The sequence below is a fragment of the Helianthus annuus genome, chromosome 15 (assembly GCF_002127325.2).
Source record: "Helianthus annuus cultivar XRQ/B chromosome 15, HanXRQr2.0-SUNRISE, whole genome shotgun sequence".
In the NCBI taxonomy this organism is placed as follows: domain Eukaryota; kingdom Viridiplantae; phylum Streptophyta; class Magnoliopsida; order Asterales; family Asteraceae; genus Helianthus; species Helianthus annuus.
The window spans coordinates 95,193,908-95,217,903 of NC_035447.2; the positions used below are offsets into that span (position 1 = coordinate 95,193,908).

Sequence of the window (23,996 nt, forward strand, 5' to 3'; positions counted from 1 at the left end):
CCGGATCACGTCGGCGGGGTGGGGCGGCGGCATATTTGGGCGTGTTTGGAGGGGATCACGCCGGAGTAGATGCCCACTACGGGTGTTCTAACAATTTGTTTGATTTTATGAGTGAACCTCACTGACGAGTAGTAGCAGTCAACGCTTAGAAACCAACTAATGTAGTCTTGCACCGTATTGGACGTTGAGGACCAGCTAGTTAAATTTGTACCCATGATGACCACATTAAATCCCCAACAAGCAAAAGAAAGCAAGATTTCTGATTCATGTTCAAATAAAAAAAAAACATGATGTTGCCTCATAATCTATATGTTTTAATCTTCTTCATTTCATCTATAACCGCAGCTACAGACGTAGTTCCCGGTTTTGCCAAGCCTGGATGCAATGAGACGTGTGGGAATTTAACCATTCCATACCCTTTTGGAATCGGTCCAAACTGTTTTCTCAACCGATGGTACGCTGTAGATTGCGTCTCCTCTAAACCATATTTATCATCTCTAAAACACCTTCCATTGTTGGGTATAGACTTGAGTGAACAGATGGTTCTTGTCAACGTCTCATTGAGCTCTAAATGTCAAGCCTCAGTTTGGAATAGCACTCAAATTGTAAATCTTGGTGATAGCCCGTTCCTGTTTTCGATGATGCACAATAAATTCACCATTCAGGGATGTGGCACTGCTGCCATATCAAGCCATGGAAATGATATTACTTGGTGTTCTACGTTGTGTTCTCAGCCTTCTATGAGTTCTAGGATAGACAATTGCTATGGGATCCATTGTTGTCGAGCCAAAGTTCCTTATTATCTGGAGGCTTTCAGTGTCAATGTGTCAAGCAATAAATCGTGTCTCTCCGCCTTCTTGGTGGCTGATAATTCATATGTTCATGACTTGTTTTCGCGCCAATCTTATGACGGGGATGTTTCTTCGATTCCAACGGTACTTCGGTGGACGCTAACCAACAATGATTATAGCAAAGCGAGTTGTAATTATAGTTTCAGCACACATGAGCTACATATGAGTGAGAATACTTCTGTCCACACTGGGAAGTGTAGCTGCCGGTCTGAAATAGAAGAAGGAAACCCTTATCTATCTGGTGGATGCAAAGGTACTTCTTCTTGTTAAAAATTGGATTTTAATAATCTAAATATATATTGCTGAAACCAGAACTGCAATCGACAAATGTGTTTTATACATCCTAGAATTGGTGCCTTCCAAAATCACAACATTTCAAAACTTTTGACCCATAAACCTAATTTACAGTAATGACAATATGACACGCTAACACTTGTACTATAATAAGTAATATAAGTTTAGTTTAAACTTCCATTATTCCTTTTAAACTAAACTTAGTTTAAGCGAGGTCATGAACTTTATCTTCAAACACTTCGATTTAAACAACGTTGGTTTATTGCTTTACATTAACATCTTCGTTCTTCTACCATTTCGGACATTCAAGTTTGAAGTTTCGGAGTTTGTTACACTTGTTGCATCATAAGTGAGTCTTACTTTGTTGGAAACATTTACTGATGTGTGTATAGTGTAATATAATTTAGATATATAATTAAGCCCTTTTTACACTTTTAGCCAAGTTTTAAATTTATAAAACACGATATTCACTAACACTAAACACACATATGGGCAAGTGCACCCATCGTGGACGTAGTATAGTGTTGGTAAGATACCGAGGTCGTCCAAAGACACAAGAGCTTTTAGTACCGGTTTATCCTCAACGTCTAATCAAATCAAAAAGTTAGAAAAATGTTTTTAAACTAAGAATATAAAAACTAACTAAATGCTGAAAAATAAAAATAAAATAAAAACAGATAGACAAGATGAATCACTTGGATCCGACTCGTGTATTAGTATAACCTTTGATTATTTTCGCACTTTTGCACTTGTTTAAGAGATTATCTTAGTTATTGTAGTAGGCCCCTCTTTTGAAGGCGACGTTACCCTCAACCCAGTAGTTTAAGTCAGCAAGGATACAATCCTAAACGGTTGGATTATTGGAAGATAATGAATTAAGTTATTAATGCAAATTATGGTAGGCCCCGCTTTTGGCGGTGACGTTACCCTCGGCTAAGTAATCTGAGTCAGCAGGGATACAGTCCTAAATAGCCGAGTTATAGTATTAATAGTAGTTAACTTATGAGGGGGTCAAAGAGTTTGGATCCCCGCCATCCAATACCTATGGGCATTGAAGGAGATCCTACTAAATTTGACCCAGGTCCCTTGCAGGACCTCTAAACGCTGAACAAGGGCAAGATCCTTACCAAACCGTTCCCTTAACCCCCGACCAGGTAGCCAACATACCTCCATATAGACCGTGGAGATATGAATGGTGAAAATCTTTTATTTTATATAGACAGTAAAATAAAGCCAAGACACCACGGACAAACGATAAGGAAAGATCACCTTCAACATAAGCAACTAGCTATTAAAGTCAGAGTTAAATGCTTGGTTGGTCCTTGTGGTTTGCAAAAATTACAGACTTGGTCCTAGTGGTTTACTAATTACACGCGTGGTCCCAAAACTTGTCAAAAATGAACTCAGTTGGTCCCCAGCCCTAACATTAGTTAAATTTCTCAGTTAACTATGTGTGAAATGACTATATTACCATTGAGTTCATTGTACAAGTTGAAACCTCTGCATCATCTTCATCACCAACCCACCCAGGTCTCTGCTCTCTCTCCCTCTAAAAATCTGGTCACCAGATTATTTCTCCGGCGACCTGTCAGCCGTCCGATTTCTCCGGCGAATCAACCAATCCTCCGGCAAATAATTCTACCTCAACTCCTCAAATTCACCTCCTATTTCACCCCCATTTCATCTTCATCCACACATTTCTACTCTACATCACTACCATCATCAAAGAGTCACTTAATTAACCACATATTCACATCATTTATATCAAATTTTGATCATTGCAAGTTAGTGATTTTTATATCAAATTTCAATCAAAAGTAAACAAATCTCAATATTCAAAAGCAAAATATCTTCTGTTCATATTCATTTGTTGTTGTTTGTTGGTCAAGTTACACACACTGACTATGTGTGATAAAGTAGAGAGAGAAATAGACTGTTAAGGGAGAAACATAATTTCCGGCGACCCCTTAGCTCTCGCAACGCGCAACCTTTGAAGTGGATTTAAACAAGATCTGATTCGGAGTTGTAGGTCTCCGATCCGACGGGTTTGAGGTTGCAGGTTTTATGATTGGCTGGCAATGGAAAGGAAGGGGTTTGAGTTTGCAGCTCTGATACGTATTGGGGTTTGAGGTTGCAGGTCCGACGGGTTTGAGGTTACAGATCAGATTCGTAATGGGGTTAGAGTTCAGGGAATGTGGAATAAGGTGCCGGTGTTGATAGGTTAGGGTTCAAGGAAGAAGAGGGAGGAGGATGTGGTCGTGGTGGATTGGTTGATTCGCCGGAGAAACCGGACGGCCGAGAGGTCGTCGGAGAAATAATCTGGTGACCATATTTTTAGAGGGAGAGAGAGCAGAGACCTGGTTGGGTTGGTGATGAAGATGATGATGGTGATCAAGATGATGCAGAGGTTTCAACTTGTACAATGAACTCAAGGGTAATATAGTCATTTCACACATAGTTAACTGAGAAATTTAACTGATGTTAAGGCTGGGGACCAACCGAGTTCATTTTTGACAAGTTTTGGGACTACGCGTGTAATTAGTAAACCACTAGGACCAAGTATGCAATTTTTGCAAACCACAGGGACCAACCATGCATTTAACTCTTAAAGTCATTAATACAAAACCAAATAAAAAGTGCAAAAGATTAAAAATAAAAAGTATTATACTAAACACTTGCCTTCACCAAGTGATGTAAGAGACTTAGGCAAACATGGCCTTGATTGTCAAGAACTCTTACTATCAATCTTGGATCCCGAGACGACTCACACACTCTATGATGGACAATGGATGATGGTGGTGGATGATGGTCTTGTGATGGTGGTGGGTGGTGGATGAAGTGTGAGAGAGGTGGTGTGCCAAGGGATGAGTTGGAATGAAACCAAGCACTCCTATTTATAGGCTGAACAGAAGGCTGGGCACGGCCCCGTGTCCGCTGGACACGCCCCCGTGCCCGTCTGACACTCTCTCTCTTCATTAATTGTAATTCGCAATTACAATTAATGCGCCTGCTGTACTTTCGCCACGCCCCCGTGCTCACTGGACACGGCCCCGTGGTGGGTAATAGAAGCTTCTACCGGTTTGTCTTTTCTGCTGCTTCTTGGGCACGGCCCCGTGCTGGCTGAGCACGGGGCGTGTTCAGGCTTCTGTTTTCTCTTCTTTGCTTGGGGAGATGCCGTTGAGGGTTCGGGCAGTCTACTTTTATTCCTTTTCTTGTATTTATGTTAGAATTAGCTGTCTTTTTGCTTCTTTTGTGAATTTGAGCTCATTTCATCCTGAAAATACAAAAGGAAGACAAAAACACTCTTTTTCCAACATTAGTACTTAAAAAGGGTTAGTTTTATGCCTTAATTGATGTAATTTATATGTTGCATTTTACACACATCAAATACCCCCACACTTGAACTTTTGCTTGTCCTCAAGCAAAACTCTTTAAATGTGGCTTACACTCCCAAATGGAATAGGTAGAAGAGAAGGTTTTTGGCTTGTCATAGAGTGTTGGGAATCCAAGATCTTTTTGGGTTTTATTTTTATTTATTTACAATCCTATTCGTTATGATTTATTTAGAACGTTTCATAGGATAAATTACTTATTTGGGCATAACATGCCTTTTTAAAATTTCATTTATATACAAGTTCACATACCTCACGGGAGAAATCACTCAACACTCGGCCGAAGGTGTATTTTTTTAGTGAATCACTCGAGAGCGGCATGGAACTTACGCCTTCCATAGGCTTGCCAAGCAATCAATCCTCCTCCTTTTTAACTTTATACCTTTGTAAATATCAAGAGGACTTTTTGGGTGAAGGGTTAGGCTTGGGCTAAAGGTGGGTGGTTGGGTTAGTGGTTAGTAAAAGGGCGAAAAGCGTAAAAAGCGTCGGTTTTCGTAACACATTTTGTTTTTAGTGACTTTTTATTTTGAAGTATTTCTCCAAACAAGCTTTTGTTTGCATAGCTTTGTTTGTTTTTAACTTCATCATATATATATATATATATATTTTGTTTTTTTTTTTTGGTCACATAAGAGAACGAGCTTGCGAAAAACCGAGCTTGTTACTAAAATAAAGGGTGAAAAATAAAAAGGGTTTTTGGTGGGTAAAAAGGGTTTAGGGTGAAGAAACGAAAGGTTTAGGCTCAAAGGGGTTAACTAGGGGGATTTTGGGTAGGTGGTAAAAAAATGAAAAATAATGGTGTAAAAAGAAAAAATGGTTAGTCCTAATGCCTCCATCATTTACTTACTTGGGTTTAAGTTGGTAAGGACCGGGAATGAATCGTCGTGGCAAGTTCTAGAGTTGTAAGAACCAAGCGGCTATTCACACAAGAAACGAAAAATGAGCATTTAGTCTAAAGATGTAAATTTGTATGCTCAATAAAGGCTCAAAACTCACTTTTGTGGGAATGGGTTTTTAATGTGATCAAGTATATATAATCAAATTTTAACTAGACTTGTTATGCCGTTTCATAATTTTCTTATGTTGGTTCTTGTTATCACGACGCTCTCGGTTGTAAATTTTATAAAAATATAACCTTATTAATCTTGGGATTTCCTAACTTAAACTTTAGACAAGTAAAAAAAATGAAAAATTTTTGTAAAAAATTTGGGGTGTTTAGCGGTTCCAATAGAGTTTTGTGTAAGGCTTGTTGTTAGGACTTGCAAAATTTCAAAGTATTAGCTTCCCCCCACACTTAAATTACACATTGTCCTCAATGTGTCCCAAAAATAAATTTTTAGGTTGATTGGATGTGTAATGTGTTGTTAAAAAGCAAAGATTTGTGTTACTGGCAGTCTGCACACGGCCCCGTGTCCGCTGGACACGACCCCGTGGTGAACTGCCAGTATCGAAAACTTACAGAAGGTGAACACGGGGGCGTGTTGGTTAGACACGGCCCCGTGTCTGGCAAATAATTGCAGGTCAGTAACCAAACAGCAGGTCTGGGAGATGAACACGGGGGCGTGTCGGCTGGACACTTCCCCGTGTGGAAAGTCTGTGAGCCTGACCCGGTTTCTCCATTTTGGGCATGTAAGTGCTAAGGTTTAGCACTCTAACCCTTGCATTGTACCTGTTTCATTACTCAATACCACACCAAGCAAACATAAAACATCCTACATTACCACAGTTAATTGTCTCCAAGCATAAAGTAGAAAAATAAAACGGAAATAAAAAGTAGTCAAAGAAAGTAAATTGTTCAACAAGTGGCACGCAGGCCATAAATTGTTCGATAGAAAAGGGTACTTAAACCTGTGGGCTCTCCATCAACCCGCTCCTTATCCCTTCAAACGTCCATGTCTTCATCGCTATCATCACCTCCATCCCCATGCCCCGCCATGTACTCCCGGATGCTACCGATATCGTCTTGTATATCGTTGATGTTGCGTTCAATAGCTCCAACCCGGTGGTAGGTGTTGTTGGCGAGGTTGTAGGTGTTCCTGGTACACATGAGGTTTTCCTGCAAAAGATCATGTAAGCTTTGAAAGTTAGGAAAACCGCCTCCTTGTGAGGAGGATTGACCCGGATCACCATGGGGTTGGTACTGGTAGTGGGGAGGTGGTGCGTGAAGAACTAGGGCTTCCTGTGGGTTCCATGCATAGCCTTGTGTCCTTTGGAAGCTCACCGTCCCGTCTTCCGCCTCATAAAGCAAGTTCATGGCTCGGCAAATGTGGTAGTCAACTCGTCCCGACCATGGACTTCTTTCAAAGGACCTTGGAATTCTCGTGAAATGCTTAAAAAGACGGTACACCCATCCCCCAAAGAAGATAGGTGTTGGAGCTCGAGCAAGGCGATTGAGATGCATGTTTCGCAACAGGAGATATGGAACATCGAGAGGCTTTCGGTTGTGGATGCAGTGAAGGACAACCAAATCTTTCAACCCCACAACGTCACTACTGTCGTGACGCTGGTTCAGCGAGTAGGAGAGGAGCCTGTGGATGTAGCGATAAAGCGGGTCCCTCAGTTTGGTACTCTTAGTGCTGCTAGGGTTGTAGATTCCTTCACCGATTTGAGCCCACGTGGCTTGACGTTCGGTCTCATCCAAGTCTCGTAATCCCCCAGTGTTTTCCTCATTTCCCGATTCCTCTTCACCGTATAGTCCTATTATAGATCCAAACTGTGCCATGGAGATTGAGTACATTGTCCCGCCACACGGAAATGTGACCCCTTCGTTGTCAAATGGCTCACACCTTGAATTGAAAGCGAAAGTACTGTAAAACTCCATTGTGCATTGATGCACCGACCGAAGCCGAGTGTTCAATGCAACTGCTAGTGGCCCTGTCACGATGTTGTTGAATCGGTCTAGTTGGTTCACCATGGTTAACAAGTCCGTACATGCCCGCCTAGGGTACTCCTCGGGTCTTGTTTGGAGTATTTCATATCGCGCCCTATCATCGAGTTCGCTTGCATTGAACCTTGTGAACTTTGACATCTGAAAGAATACACCAAAAGTTAGTACGAAACAAAGAGATTTTTAAAGAAACTGCAAACAGTGGGCTGGACACGGCCCCGTGTTCAGCGGACACAGCCCCGTGTCCAGGCGTCTGTAACCCAAATACTTCATTTTTCGTCCCGGTTCTGAAAACCTGAAAATTTTTAGCCCAATAGTTGCGGTTTCCCCCGAAAATGAAACTCTAAGTGTCGTTTTTCCCAAAACAAACCGTTTACCCTTCCAATTTCGTCTTTTTCGGTTCAAAAACAAGGGTTTGGGGTTTTAGTAGGAAATTGAACGAATCTATCAACAAAAACTGTTTATTTACTTTCTACTACACTAATCTAAACTACTACTAACAGATTGCATCAAAAATTTGAAGTTCGATCCGGATGAACACGAAGAACCCTAGATTTTTCCCCAATTTTTGATGTTTTAACTACATGCAAGTAACTAATCTAACTACTAAAGATGATAGAATCATACCTTGATGTTGTTAAACGTGGTAGTGACGTCGGAAATCTGCGGAAAATCGCCTGGAACCAGAGCGTTTTCGGCAAAACGGGGCGTGTGGAATGAGGTAACTGTTGTGAAAAGAGGGTTTTATCCCGACAGTTGCCTCGACACGGCCCCGTGTCCAGCGGACACGGTCTCGTGCCGAGCAAAGTTTAAATTTTTTTTTGTGCTCGTGTGCATGCCCCTTTTTCCGAAAATGGTTAGAAGACTTACCGGTTGTTTTTGACGTACACTTGCCTGTTCGTAACATGTCGGGTATGATGTTGAGTTTATTCGTTAACCGTTTGAAGCGAGATCTCCTCTTCCTCATCCTCAATGGATCCTCGGTAGAGTTTTAGCCGTTGGCCATTGACTTTAAATGGTATCCCATTTCGAGCTTTAATTTCTACTGCACCGTGAGGAAAAACATGGGTGACGGAAAAAGGTCTTGACCACCTAGATTTTAGTTTACCAGGAAATAATCGAAGTCGTGAAGAACTTGATCTCCTACCCGAAATTCATCAGACTTAATATATTTATCATGTAAATTTTTCATTCTTTCCTTATAAATTTCGGAGTTAGAATATGCATAATTCCTTAGTTCGTCTAATTCATTCATTTGACAAAATCGATTTTTACCGGCAGTTTCTAAGTCTAAGTTTACATTTTTTATTGCCCAGTAGGCTTTGTGAGCTATTTCTACTGGCAAGTGACAACTCTTTCCATAGACGAGCTTATATGGGGTCGTGCCTATAGTGGTTTTATAAGTAGTTCGAAAGGCCCATAAAGCATCGTCTAATTTGTCGGCCCATTCCTTTCTATTTAGTCCTACGGTTTTTTCAAGTATTCGTTTTAAACCTCGATTAGTCACTTCGGCTTGCCCATTTGTTTGAGGGTGATACGCTGTTGAGACCCGCTGATAGACCCCATACCTTGTTAATATTTTTTCGAGTTGATGATTGCAAAAATGGGTACCTCTATCACTTATCAAAGCTTTTGGTGTCCCGAAACGAGAAAATAATTTTTTCAGAAATTTTACCACTACTCTTCCATCATTTGTTGGAAGAGCTTTGGCCTCCGCCCATTTAGACAAATAATCGACTGCCACAAGTATATATTTGTTTCCTTTTGACGGTGAGAAAGGTCCCATGAAATCGAGTCCCCACACATCAAAGATTTCACAAACGAGAATGCCATTTTGGGGCATTTCGTTTTTGGAAGAAATATTACCTGATCTTTGGCAAGCATCACATGTCTTTACAAGGTTTTGTGCATCCTTGTAAATGGTTGGCCAATAAAACCCTGAATCAAATACCTTTCGTGCGGTACTCGCGGCACCATGATGTCCTCCGTATGGACCTTCATGACAGTGACGGAGAATTCTTCGTGCTTCATTACCATGGACACACCTTCGGATGAGCTGGTCGGCACACATTTTGAAAAGATAAGGGTCTTCCCAAAAGTAATGCTTTACATCAGCAAAGAATTTCTTTCTTTGATGATGCGGCCATCCTTTTGTGACTACACCGCTAGCTAGATAATTAGCATAGTCGGCATACCATGGCTCTTGTCTACTCTCCATCATCTCCAAGGACTCGGTGGGAAATTTTTTGTTGATTTGTTCGTCCCTGGTCGCTTCCAAAGCTGGGTCTTCTAGGCGTGAGAGATGATCTGCAGCAGTGTTTTCTGCTCCTCTTTTGTCCTTGATTTCGATGTCGAATTCTTGGAGGAGTAGAATCCATCTGATCAAACGGGATTTTGCATCTTGTTTTTTGAAGAGGTTCCTGATGGCTGCATGGTCTGTATAGACTACAGTTTTAGAAAGAACAAGGTAAGAACGGAATTTATCAAAAGCAAACACCACTGCTAGTAATTCTTTTTCTGTAGCTGTATAATTTTCTTGTGCATCATTAAGCGTTTTACTAGCATAATAAATTGGGTGGAAATGCTTTTCTTTTCTTTGTCCCAAGACTGCTCCAACGGCAAAGTCACTTGCATCACACATGATTTCGAAAGGAAATTTCCAATCGGGCGCTATCATGATAGGTGCATTGACTAGCATTTCTTTGAGGGTTAGAAATGCTTGATTGCATTCCTTGTCAAAGATGAAAGGTGCATCTTTTTCAAGTAATTTTGTTAGAGGCCTTGAAATTTTTGAAAAGTCCTTGATAAACCTTCTATAAAATCCGGCATGCCCTAAGAAACTTCTGATTGCTCTTACGGAGGATGGTGGAGGTAATCGAGAAATAGTTTCTATTTTTGCTCGATCAACTTCCATTCCTTCGCTTGAGATTTTGTGACCAAGTACTATTCCCTCTGTTACCATGAAATGGCATTTTTCCCAGTTAAGGGCGAGGTTAGTTTCCTCACATCGGGATAGCATTCGTTCAAGATTATCCAGGCATTGGTCATATGAGTCTCCAAAGATGGAAAAGTCATCCATGAAGACTTCCATTGTCTTTTCTATCATATCATGGAAAATGGCTACCATACAACGTTGGAATGTTGCAGGTGCATTACATAGACCGAATGGCATGCGTCGATATGCGAAAGTTCCGTAGGGGCATGTGAAGGTTGTTTTCTCTTGGTCTTCTGGTGCTATCGGTATTTGAAAGTAACCTGAAAAACCATCTAAGAAACAATAAAATTTATGACCGGATAGTCGTTCTAACATTTGATCAATGAAAGGCAATGGAAAGTGGTCTTTCCTTGTTGCTTCATTTAATCGCCTATAATCTATACAAACTCTCTATCCTGTGACGTTTCTTGTTGGTATTAATTCATTTTTCTCATTAGTTATTACCGTCATACCTCCTTTCTTTGGTACTACTTGGACGGGACTTACCCACGGACTATCGGAGATAGGGTAGATTAGTCCGGCGTCAAGTAGCTTGATGACTTCATTCTTAACCACTTCTTGAACATTAGGATTCACTCTTCGTTGTGGTTGAATTACTGTTTTGTAGTCATCATTCATTAAAATTTTGTGCGTGCACATGGAAGGACTTATTCCTTTAATATCTACAAGCTTCCAAGCGATCGCATTTTTGTGTTTTTTAAGTAGATTAACTAATTTCTCTTTTTCTATGTTACTTAATTTAGAAGAAATAATTACAGGTAAACCACCATCTTTGTCTAGAAAAGCATATTCCAAACCTTTAGGAAGTTCTTTGAGCTCAATTAGTGGGTCTTTAGAAGACACCTTATTTTGTGGCTCATCTAGATCAAGAACCTTAAAGGTTTGTTCTATGGCGATCTCTTCTTCAACAAAGTGGTTATCTTCTTGAGTTGTATCGGGTGGTTCTGCTTCATCTTCAATTAGGGGGTCATTATTGCCAAAAGGATATTTCATTGAACGCTCAAGATCTATGCTCCTTTTGAATGCCCCTAACTGAAGAGGTAGATTGTTGAATTTCCGGTTTTTCAAAGCCTTATGAGTTTGTACAAAAGGTTTTCCCAAGACTAGAGGGGCGTCATCAAGGATGACAAAGTCGGTTGGGATTACCATTTGATTTGTTTGAACCAAAACATCTTCAACTACACCGATTGATTTTATCACTTTTCGATCGGATAGAAAAATGGGTATTTGAAGTGGAGTAAAATCACTAATACTTAATTTTTCAAAAATGTAGTTAGGCATTATGTTAACACAAAGATCTTTGTCAATGGTGATATTACTAATAAATGAATTTTGAAAGAAACATGGAACCGGTGTAATGTTAATTTCAAAAGGATCTTCTTTTATTAGTGAAGTTTGATCATTAGTTAACTTAACACTCACTATTTCTTTGATTTTAGCACTAGTGTTTAACTCTTTTAAAAACTTGGCATGAGGGGTTACTAAACAATGATTTTCGAAAGTAGGTGACAAGAGATTAATTTCTTCAAAATTAGATTCTTCTTGTAATTTAACGTTATCGGACTCACCTTTTTCGTTGTTTAACTCATGTGTCGGTTTTTCACTTTCTTGTTCTTCCATTTTTACATTTTCAACTATCTCTACGTTATTATTACAATTTAATTCTTCTCTTGCGCGGGATTCCTCTTCCCTTGCGCGAGATTCTTTCATGTAACGTTCGATAGCTTTAATGTGTTCTAATATCCTATTGGTCACTTCGGTGAGAGAAAAAGAATTTGGATCCTCAAAGCTTGAATCCGGTTGTTCGATCCTTGGCTCCTCATAGTACTCATATGAAGTAGATGGTTCACACCATTGTTCTTCATTGTAAGTATATGATGGGTAAGGGTTGAAACTTTGTTCTTCATAGTACTCATATGAGGTGGGTTGTTCACGCCATGGTTCCTCATAATAAGAGTATGAAGGTGGTGGCTCATATCTTGAGTCTTCAAAGTATGAGTATGAAGGCTCATACCTTGGTTCATCAAAATATGAGTATGAGGGAGGAGGTTCATACCTTTGGTCTTCATAGGGTGTGTATGAAGTTGATGGCTCGTACCTGGGCTCCTCATGATAGTTGTATGAATTGGATGGTTGATATGAGTTATTATATTGAACCGAGCGTGCGTTACGACAATTAGTGCAATAATTACCCCTATAATCATCCTCATCATAGGTGTAGTTGTAACCTCTTGAGTATTGATCCATAAGAATCACTCAACAGGTTACAACTGAGTCTCGGGACCAGAAAACAAAAATAAGACGGAAACAGAAGCTGGACACGGCCCCGTGTCTGGTGAACAAGGCCCCGTGTTCAGGGTCTGTATCTGGGCGTTTTAATTAAAGTTACTGGTCACGTTGAGCACGGGGGCGTGTTGAGTGAGCACGGCCCCGTGTTCAGACTCTGTATCTGGTTATCTAACTAAAAATATGCAGCACGGGGGCGTGTTCAGCGAGCACGGCCCCGTGTTCAGGCTACTGTAAATGCAAACTAAACAAAAATGCAGAAAAAAAATGCGCGCATTTTAAAAAGGTTTTGAAAAACTGATTAGGCCGTCGATTTTAAGCTTTCTTAAAATCCTTGTGTCCCCGACAACGGCGCTAAAAACTTGATGCGTGTATAGTGTAATACAATTTAGATATATAATTAAGCCCTTTTTACACCTTTAGCCAAGTTTTAAATTTATAAAACACGATATTCACTAACACTAAACACACATATGGGCAAGTGCACCCATCGTGGACGTAGTATAGTGTTGGTAAGATACCGAGGTCGTCCAAGGACACAAGAGCTTTTAGTACCGGTTTATCCTCAACGTCTAATCAAATCAAAAAGTTAGAAAAATGTTTTTAAACTAAGAATATAAAAACTAACTAAATGCTGAAAAATAAAAATAAAATAAAAACAGATAGACAAGATGAATCACTTGGATCCGACTCGTGTATTAGTATAACCTTTGATTATTTTCGCACTTTTGCACTTGTTTAAGAGATTATCTTAGTTATTGTAGTAGGCCCCTCTTTTGAAGGCGACGTTACCCTCAACCCAGTAGTTTGAGTCAGCAAGGATACAATGCTAAAGGGTTGGATTATTGGAAGATAATGAATTAAGTTATTAATGCAAATTATGGTAGGCCCCGCTTTTGGCGGTGACGTTACCCTCGGCTAAGTAGTCTGAGTCAGCAGGGATACAGTCCTAAATAGCCGGGTTATAGTATTAATAGTAGTTAACTTATGAGGGGGTCAAAGAGTTTGGATCCCCGCCATCCAATACCTATGGGCATTGAAGAAGATCCTACTAAATTTGACCCAGGTCCCTTGCAGGACCTCTAAACGCTGAACAAGGGCAAGACCCTTACCAAACCGTTCCCTTAACCCCCGACCAGGTAGCCAACATACCTCCATATAGACCGTGGAGATATAAATGGTGAAAATCTTTTATTTTATATAGACAGTAAAATAATGCCAAGACACCACGGACAAATGATAAGGAAAGATCACCTTCAACATAAGCAACTAGTTATTAAAGTCATTAATACAAAACCAAATAAAAAGTGCAAAAGATTAAAAATAAAAAGTATTATACTAAACACTTGCCTTCACCAAGTGATGTAAGAGACTTAGGCAAACATGGCCTTGATTGTCAAGAATTCTTACTATCAATCTTGGATCCCGAGACGACTCACACACTCTATGATGGACAATGGATGATGGTGGTGGATGATGGTGTTGTGATGGTGGTGGGTGGTGGATGAAGTGTGAGAGAGGTGGTGTGCCAAGGGATGAGTTGGAATGAAACCAAGCACTCCTATTTATAGGCTGAACAGAAGGCTGGGCACGGCCCCGTGTCCGCTGGACACGCCCCCGTGCCCGTCTGACACTCTCTCTCTTCATTAATTGTAATTCGCAATTACAATTAATGCGCCTGCTGTACTTTCGCCACGCCCCCGTGCTCACTGGACACGGCCCCGTGGTGGGTAATAGAAGCTTCAACAGGTTTGTCTTTTCTGCTGCTTCTTGGGCACGGCCCCGTGCTGGCTGAGCACGGGGCGTGTTCAGGCTTCTATTTTCTCTTCTTTGCTTGGGGAGATGCCGTTGAGGGTTCGGGCAGTCTACTTTTATTCATTTTCTTGTATTTATGTTAGAATTAGCTGTCTTTTTGCTTCTTTTGTGAATTTGAGCTCATTTCATCCTGAAAATACAAAAGGAAGACAAAAACACTCTTTTTCCAACATTAGTACTTAAAAAGGGTTAGTTTTATGCCTTAGTTGATGTAATTTATATGTTGCATTTTACACACATCATTTACCATCTTATGTCTCCATGACTTCCATTTTCTACCTTGGCCACTTCCTTTGTTCACATATATGTTCCTTCACTTTTTCCCCTTCACAAAGTCATTTAAAATATAAAAAAAAATACATTTTATGATTATTCCCTATGTGTTTTCATGTTTTGAAAAAGATTTATAACGTCTTCAATCGCAACTTTAATAGATAATCTTTTTCAATATAGCAAATGCAAGCATCAATCAAGTAATCATGTTCCATCCGATTACATGTTCCATCCGATTACGCAAATCATAGATGACTGTGGTTACATATAGAAAAGTAAGTACATTAAATCGGACTATCTTTCGGAATTGAGATCAGGACTTTGCATTTTGTCATGCCATCCCTTCACACCTTGATTTGTAATATATATATGGTGGGGTACCGTTACAAAGTCCATTTTTCCTATAAAGTGTACAAAGTAATAAGATATCACACTTTCAGCCGTAACACACACTCAAATCCCATAAAAACAGAATGAAGATCACTAATATCCAAACCCTAACAATCCATAAACACTTGAAACACACTATCTTAGAACTATGAATATAAAACACAACAAGATAATCAACATAAAACACACTAATTTTAGTTATTTGATAATCAAAACCTTATCATCTAATACACAACACAAAACCCACAAATATGACGTTTTAATAATCTTCACTTTGTTATTTGTGGGTGTTGAGTGTGTTTTATGACTTTTTACACTTTGTAGAAAAAATAGACTTTGTAGCCAACTCCCACTATATATATATATATAAGGTTAGGGTAAAGTAAAAACTTATACAAGTTGTGAGAACTTAGAGAACTCGGCCTTACGGAATGTTTTTTCAAAATTTTTTTACCAAATATCTAAAAATCAACTTTTCAAACTAGTTTTTTTTTCATTTACGGCAGCTGTAAATGCTGTAAAAAGTGATGTCATGCAATTGTTCATTTGTTTATCTTCTTCATCTTACATCTCTTATAAAATAACACAATCAAGTAAACTCAGATCCTAACATGTTCGTTTACATTCGTTTATGTATGGCCATTTGTTTTTGTTTATGTTCATGAACTGTTTGTTTAGAATGTTAATGAGTGAACGTTAATGAACATGAACTTGTTCATTTTCTTAACGAATTAACATGAACCAAAAATATCCATTTGTTTAATTGTTCGTATTCATGTCGGGTTAATGTTAAATAAACAAACACAAAAATATCCATTTATTTAATAAACATAACTTGACATAGATACACGAATTCCATTATATTTTTCTTGGCATCCACTTCCCATGTTGGTTCGCGTGCTTCCCAGACCCCGTGAACATTAAAAAGAGCTTTTATCTCCACCACCCGGATAGTATAGTTTGTAGAATTGAGAATCGGGCATTGGAATGTCATTGACGTTCCACCTTTCTTTACTACTACAATTTCATTATTCCTTGATGATTTCTTAGCCATTGATCGTGTATTCCTTCTCACAGTCTTAACAGATAGACTTTGTACTTCCATTCTACTCCACAAGTTTCGGATCGAATTTTATTTGAACACTATCAAATTAAATCAAATCGATGTCAACCTTCAACTATAATAAGTTTGATATAACATTAATAGTTTCATATCAAAATAATCAACCTTCTTTCAAGAACAATGCATGGGTATTTCAGTCACCTATGAACTTAGGATGAATCAAAACCAACTATTACTTTCGAAAATGGTACACGGGTTTCGGGGTCGCAGAGTGAATAAAGATCAAGTGTTACTTACAAAACAGTACACGAGTTTTCTGTCACGGAGCGAACCAAAACCAATTGTTTATACCAAGAATAGTACATGGGTTTATTGGTTGCAAGGCAAATCAAAATCGACTATATCTAATGACAATGGTACACATGTTTTTTTGGTCAAAAACCGAATAAAGCGAATCAAAACCAACCATTTCAACAGAGAACCGTCATGTGAGTATCAATTGCAAGCAAATCAAACCAATTGTTTCTAATGACAACGGTACACAAGTTTTTCAACCGCAAAGCTAGCTAGCTAATCAAAACCAACCGTTCTGACAACAACACACGGGTCTATTGGTTGCTTGGCAAATTAAAACCAAAGTATAAATGGTTGGTTTTGATTAGCTAGCTTTGCGATTGAAAAACTTGTGTACCTTTGACATTAGAAACATCTGGGTTGATTTGCTTGCAATTCATAGTCCCATGAACCGACAACAATACACCGGTTAATTAGTTACCTAGCAAATCAAAACCAACTATTCTAAATTTTCCAACTGCTTTTAAATTTTTCATAGTAAAAAATATGCCTACTCTTTCCTGTGTCCTGCTATAATCGATTTGGGGTTCCTCACTCATGATTCCTGATCGAATTGTATGCAATAAATTGATTCGCTATCCAGATTTTGTTCTTTTTTAGCAATGTTTAGAACAAGAAATAAAAATTGCACCCTGGTTCCCATTGCTCGCTACATATGACTTCTAGTTCTAGTACACCCTTCTTCTGGTTGGTGATAGAATTCACATCCTTTGATTCATCCTTTCTTGGTTGGTTTGTGTAAGACCACTCTTTCTGATTCAATTGATATTCCAGAATCATTCTTCTATTTCTCATATTTGTTTCCAATTGATTAATGATGTCTTCAGTTGATTAAGTAAACTGCTTTGATACCAATTGATAGAAATCACCGAACGAAATTAAAGTTGAAGCAACAAACTTGAATTCTTGATCGATCAATACTCTTGTTCTTGACAACCGAGACAAATACAATCAACATGTGTGTTTTATATACCCCAGAATTGGTGCCTTCCATAACGACACGATACTTCATAAATACCAGAATTGGTGCCTAATTACAATTAGAATCCTTACATGTTTACAAAGATACCTTTGACCTGTAAACCTAGTTTACAATAACGACACACTAGCCCTTGTACTATAAGAAATAATAATAATAAGTTTAGCTTAAACTTCCAATATGAACTATTGAACAAAAATAACCCATACTCGGCAATTTAACTAGTGACAATCTTAACTTCTATCACCCTTGATCACAATCACATAATTATGTTATATTACACTTGATTTCTACTCGATTTTACTCACAGGGAATGTATGCTTCTTCATTTCACTCATAATCATCCATGTGAGAGAAATTGAGTGCAAATCCAATGAAATTTCCCTTGACAAAAAAAATGAAATTTATGAGGGTCATTGGTCAAATTGAGACTATGAGTTATTATAGGTAACTGAGTAATACTTGGAAGTATTAAAATCTAATTTACCCCTTTATATTTTGATGTGGTTTTTTATTGGATACATTAACATCTAATTTACCTATGTATTTTGGTGTGGTTTTTTTATTGCATGGTAGTTACTCCATGTACTTATTAAATTTGTGTATTCTTAATTAGTTACCGAAGAATGTACAAAGTGTATGGAAACGTCGGGGTCTTGTGTGTACAAAGTATCATATAGTGGTGTGCGGAACTTCGTTTGTGATCACCAATTTGGCCATAGTCGAAGCAAATCATCATCCCTAGCAATTTTTCTAGGTAATATGATATCTATTCACTTAAAATTTTAGTTCAGTATCATATCATACATACACAATCGTTAGTTTGGTCGAATGTTAGTTCCATATGAATGACTCCCATATCGAAGGGTTAATATATACACAATAATGCTAAATCTGAGCAATTTTAAATAGTTTTTTAAAGTTTAGCAAATATAATGTTGGTTCTCATGTACTCATTTTTTAGGCGAGTTGTTCTTTCATGTTATATCTTTTTTTTTAATATGTATTAATCTTCACATGTTCTTGCTATCCAATATTTAGGTGTTGGCATAAGTATTCTCGCCCTAATTCTTACAGCCCTAGGATTTACATTTTACAAAATAATACAAAGAGCCAAAGACAAAAGACGGAAAAAAAGATTTTTTGAACGTAATGGAGGCCTGCTCCTACAACAGCAGGAAGCATGTAATGGCGATTTAGTTGATAAAACCAAGTTGTTTACATCTGAAGAGTTGGAGAAGGCGACAAACTACTTTAACGAGAATAGGATTATTGGTTGTGGAGGCCAAGGTATCGTATACAAAGGCATGTTGGCTGATGGAAGCGTCGTAGCAGTCAAAAAGCCAAAGTCATTTGACCAAAGTCAACCAGAGCAATTCATCAACGAGATGGTTATTATTTCACAAATCAATCATAGGAATGTGGTCAAACTATTGGGGTGTTGCTTAGAGACGGATGTTCCGATATTGGTTTCAGAGTTTATCTCAAATGGGACATTGTATGAGCATATACATCATGAGACTACTGAGATTTTCATTCCTTTAAACATACGACTACAAATTGCTACCGAGGTAGCGGGAGCACTATCATATTTGCATTCAGCAACATCAATTCCAATCTACCATAGAGACATCAAATCCACTAATGTGACAACTCAAATTTCCAAAATTTCTATTTCGTATTTATTGCACGATCATGTATTGATTACCATGAAGTTATTTATGATTTGATTGTTTGGTTGTATTTGTGAAACTTGTCAAATGTGTGAACTTGTTAGTGTGAAACACAAAGATCCTTCGAAGGATCACGAAACATGACTTACAGATCGAAGGATCACGAAAGATAACCTTCGATTCGAAGGATCAACTTTCGGTTCGAAGGATCACGAAACATATCCTTCGACCAAGGACTCTATCCTTCGAACAAAGATAGGATCCTTCGACATCTTTCGGCCCAGTCTTTCTAATGGGCTTGGCCCATTCCAGTGATACGTTTTATATACGTGAATGTAAGTTAAGTCGACAGTTATTTCAAAAAAACCCTAGTTCCATTGTGTGTGTGTGACGGCATAGCAGACCCATTCTCTGTTCGAAGATCTCGTTCCGTAATCCAGATTTTTCCGGTTAGTGTGGTGTTGTTTATGTTAATAGATGATGCTTTGAGTGTATATGATTTCATGATTTATCAATTGTCTTGCAATATGTTGTTTGTATGTTAACCGGATATGTATGTTAATCGGATATGGATGTTAATCGGATATGTATGTTAATCGGATATGGATGTTAATCGGATGTGTATGTTAATCGGAACTGTTGTGATGATGTTTAATGATAATGTTTTGTGGATCGGCTGTGATATTATGCAATTCGGAATTTTATTGTTCATGGAACCGGAACATAATATGATTAAGTGTTATTATTGTTCATGTGGTTAAATTAGGGTTCATGAGGTTTAATATGAAACTCCCTGTTTGATCGATTCTGAGGTAACCGAATACTTGAATTTGTGTTAATTGATAATCACGGATAAACTTGGAAACTTTGAGTAAACGTAACTGATAATTATCGAAAGATACTTGTTAGTCGAAACATAGTTGTTGTGACCGAAAGATACTTGTCCTTCGAACCATAGTAGTGTTGACCGAAGGATAGCGTTGACCGAACCATAGTAGTGTTGACCGAAAGATAACAGCGTGGTCGAAAGATGACATTTGGTCGAAAGATGACATTTGGTTCGAAGCATAACAATTGGTCCGAAAGATAACTGTGATAACTAATATGTCGAAAGATGACAGTTGGGTCGAAAGATAATGGGGGGTTATAAACATACTTTGAATGATGGAATGTATGCTTGATTTATTTGGCATGCCATGCTTGGTGATGAATGTTAACATTTGTATTCGTGTACACTAGCTGATGATTAAATGTGAAAGGATACGTGTTGTGCCGATATGCAAACTGACTGTTATGTGATACATGATTGATGCATGATATTGGCTATCAAGCACTATGTGACATTAGATTGCATGCGTATCATTGCGAACATGAACTGATTTGTTATACATGCATACAATAGGACGTGATTAATTACTTGTGAGTGCATAACCTAGCATACCGAGCAAACCAAGGTGAGTTCACACTCCTACTAAGGCATGGGATTCCCGGGTCGTGGGAATGGGTTAAAGGTTATCATTGACTAAGAACGTATATATATGCTTTTCCTAGACTATCACCTATCATGGTCCTCGGATGTCAGGACGGTTCCGTAGGTTGGGATAACACCTACGTGGTCACATGCCAATTACTGCCTCGGATGTCAGGCACGCACGTAAAACCTACGTGTACGCATTACTTACTTCTATCCTCGGTTATGAAGGATACGTGCGTAAAACCTACGCACACCCCATACGCGCTACTGTTCTCGGACGAAGAACAGGGATAATACGAATAGTCTAGTGGTCACATAACATGGGAAGCCCCCACCTGTATAACTTACTATTGGCCCTGTAGAGCCACCCGTTACTTACTGTTACGCATTTACTTACTGTGAACTCGCTCAACTAGTTTGTTGATCATTCTGTTACATGCCTTGCAGATCGTTAGGTACTTGGAGCTTGCACTGGAGAAGCGGGTCGTTGTGGGCAAGGATCGTGGTTTCTACGTTGAACTATTATGACATTTAAAACTATTAACTATTGTTGGTTTATTTACTATGCTTCCGCTACACTTTGAAACTATGGTTATGTTTTGAACACCTATCGTATTGACTGGATGGTTTACATTTATTTTACTTAATATTAATTACATGTTCAATATGATTGGTGGCTTGATCCTGGTCAGTCACGCTCCCAAGCGGTGATACTCCGCAGGTGGATTTTGGGGGTGTGACAGATTGGTATCAGAGCCATTGGTTATAGAGAACTTGGTTTTAATATGGAAAAAAAAACGTTTTTATTAAAACCAGACTATAACCAGAACAGTGCTCTCAACGATCCACAACGACGCTTCGCTCCACGTGCAAGACTCAACTTCCTAGGTACTAAGGTTTATGTTTACTGCCTACATGCTAGAATTTGCATAGAACTTTGCTCGTAGTATGCTTACATTACCTTGCTCACAACTTGTCATTGCATGAGAATACTTATGTGCTTACACTCTTCTGTCATCGCACTATTCGCGAGCCTTTCTCACTTATGTTGCCTTTGATGTGAAGATCAATGGCCGCACGAATTAACATGACTCAAGCCCAGCTAGAGGCTCTCGTTGCTGCGGCAGTTGCAGCCGCCCAAGCAGGTCAACCCGCTCAGCAACAACCTGGGTGCACCTTCAAGAATTTCATGGATTGTCGTCCTAGCTCGTTCAGTGGCACGGAGGGAGCAGTTGGACTCCTCCACTGGTTTGAAAAGCTCGAGTCGGTTTTCGAAATGTGTGAATGCCCTGAGGCTCGCAGGGTGAAGTTCGCCACTGGCACACTTGAGGGGATTGCGCTCACTTGGTGGAACGCACAAGTGCAGATCTTAGGGTTGGCAGCTGCTAACGCCACACCCTGGAATGATTTCAAGGAACTGATCAAGAGGGAATACTGCACTAGAGAAGACATTCACAAGTTGGAGGACGAGTTGTATAACTTGAAAATGGTTGGTTCGGAAATCGAAGCTTACACCAAGAGATCAAATGAGTTGGTTGTGTTATGTCCAACTATGGTGGACCCTCCATACAAGCGTATTGAGTTGTATCTCAAAGGTTTGGCACCAGAAATACAGAGCCACGTTACCTCGGCTAACCTCAACAACATCCAGGAAATCCAGCGTCTCGCTCATCGCATCACCGATCAGGCAGTGGATCAGAATAAACTGCCTAAGCGCGTCAGCGCTACTGCTACAGTCACTCCTTCAGCTACTCCCGTTACCCTCAGTGACAACAAGAGGAAATGGGAGGGGGATTCAAGCAAAGCATCAATTTCGGTTCAGTCCCAGAATCAGCAGCGAAAGACTGGCAACTATCAAAGCCCTAACCAGCAGTCGTCAGGTAGCCACAGGCAGGGTGGATACCGAGGAAACCTTCCAAAGTGTAACAACTGCAACAGGCACCACAACGGCCAGTGTAGCAAGGGCCGTTGTCAAAGATGCCTCAAGATGGGTCACGAGGCCAAAGACTGTAGAAGCCCTCGTCCTGCGAATCAGGATCAGCAGCAGCCATCGGCACAGCAGAATCAGCAACAGGGCAACAAGGGGTGCTATAATTGTGGTGCTGAAGGTCACATCAAGAGACACTGCCCTCAGCTAAACAGGAACCAGAACAACAACAATCAGGGCAACGGGAACAATAACAACAATAACGGGGGAAACAACAACAACAATGGCAACGAAGCTCGGGGTCGTGCTTTTGTGCTAGGTCGGGGTGACGCAGTGAATGATCCCAATGTGGTTATGGGTAAGTTTCTTCTCGACGATATTTATGTTACTGTCTTATTTGATTCGGGTGCTGATACAAGCTATATGTCATTGAAAATGAGTAAATTATTAAAACGTACAACAACACCCCTAGACACCAAACACGTCGTAGAACTAGCCAATGGTAAAAGTGTAGAAGCCGCACAGGTAGTCAAGGGTTGTAGTATTGTTCTAGCGGGTCAGACTTTCTCGATTGATCTCATACCCATAGTTTTGGGTAGTTTCGACGTCGTCATCGGTATGGATTGGTTATCCCAACATCACGCGGAGATCTTATGCAAAGAAAAAGTTATTCGTATTCCTCGCTCCAGTCAAGAACCTCTCGAAGTACAAGGCGACAAAAGTGGTGCTGTGGTTGGCATCATCTCTTTCTTAAAGGCGCATAAATGTTTACGAAAGGGACATACTGCCATTCTGGCACTTGTCACTGACGCATCAGCAAAGGAAAAGAAGCTGGAGGATATACCAGTTGTGCGTGATTTTCCTCAAGTGTTTCCTGAAGATTTACCTGGTTTACCTCCTCATCGTCAGGTCGAGTTTCAGATTGAGTTAGCTCCTGGAGCAGCACCAATAGCCCGCGCACCGTATCGTTTAGCTCCAACCGAACTGGAAGAACTGTCGAAGCAGCTACAAGAGCTCTTGGAAAAGGGCTTTATTCGTCCAAGCTCTTCGCCTTGGGGAGCTCCAGTGTTATTTGTGAAGAAGAAAGACGGTACGTTCAGGATGTGCATCGACTACCGCGAACTCAATAAGGTGACGGTGAAGAACCGTTATCCTCTTCCGCGCATAGATGACCTATTCGACCAGTTGCAAGGGTCGTGTTACTATTCCAAGATTGATTTAAGGTCAGGTTATCATCAGCTGAGAGTCCGGGATGAGGACGTCTCCAAAACCGCTTTCAGAACTCGCTACGGTCATTACGAGTTTCTTGTCATGCCATTCGGGCTTACGAACGCGCCTGCAGT

At 39.7% G+C, this 23,996-nt stretch overlaps 1 protein-coding gene across 1 annotated transcript in view; it reads left to right on the forward strand.

Annotated features, from left to right (window-relative positions):
• The first annotated feature begins 257 nt into the window (after positions 1 to 257).
• LOC110913921 (wall-associated receptor kinase-like 2) overlaps positions 258 to 23,996 on the forward strand; it is a 29,104-nt gene continuing 5,365 nt past the window's right edge. Inside the window, exons 1-3 of the mRNA XM_035984378.1 lie at positions 258 to 1,104; positions 18,196 to 18,336; positions 18,621 to 19,225. Of these exons, the coding sequence (XP_035840271.1) occupies positions 288 to 1,104; positions 18,196 to 18,336; positions 18,621 to 19,225 (1,563 nt within the window). The 5' untranslated portion in view covers positions 258 to 287. The remainder of the gene's footprint in view (positions 1,105 to 18,195; positions 18,337 to 18,620; positions 19,226 to 23,996) is intronic.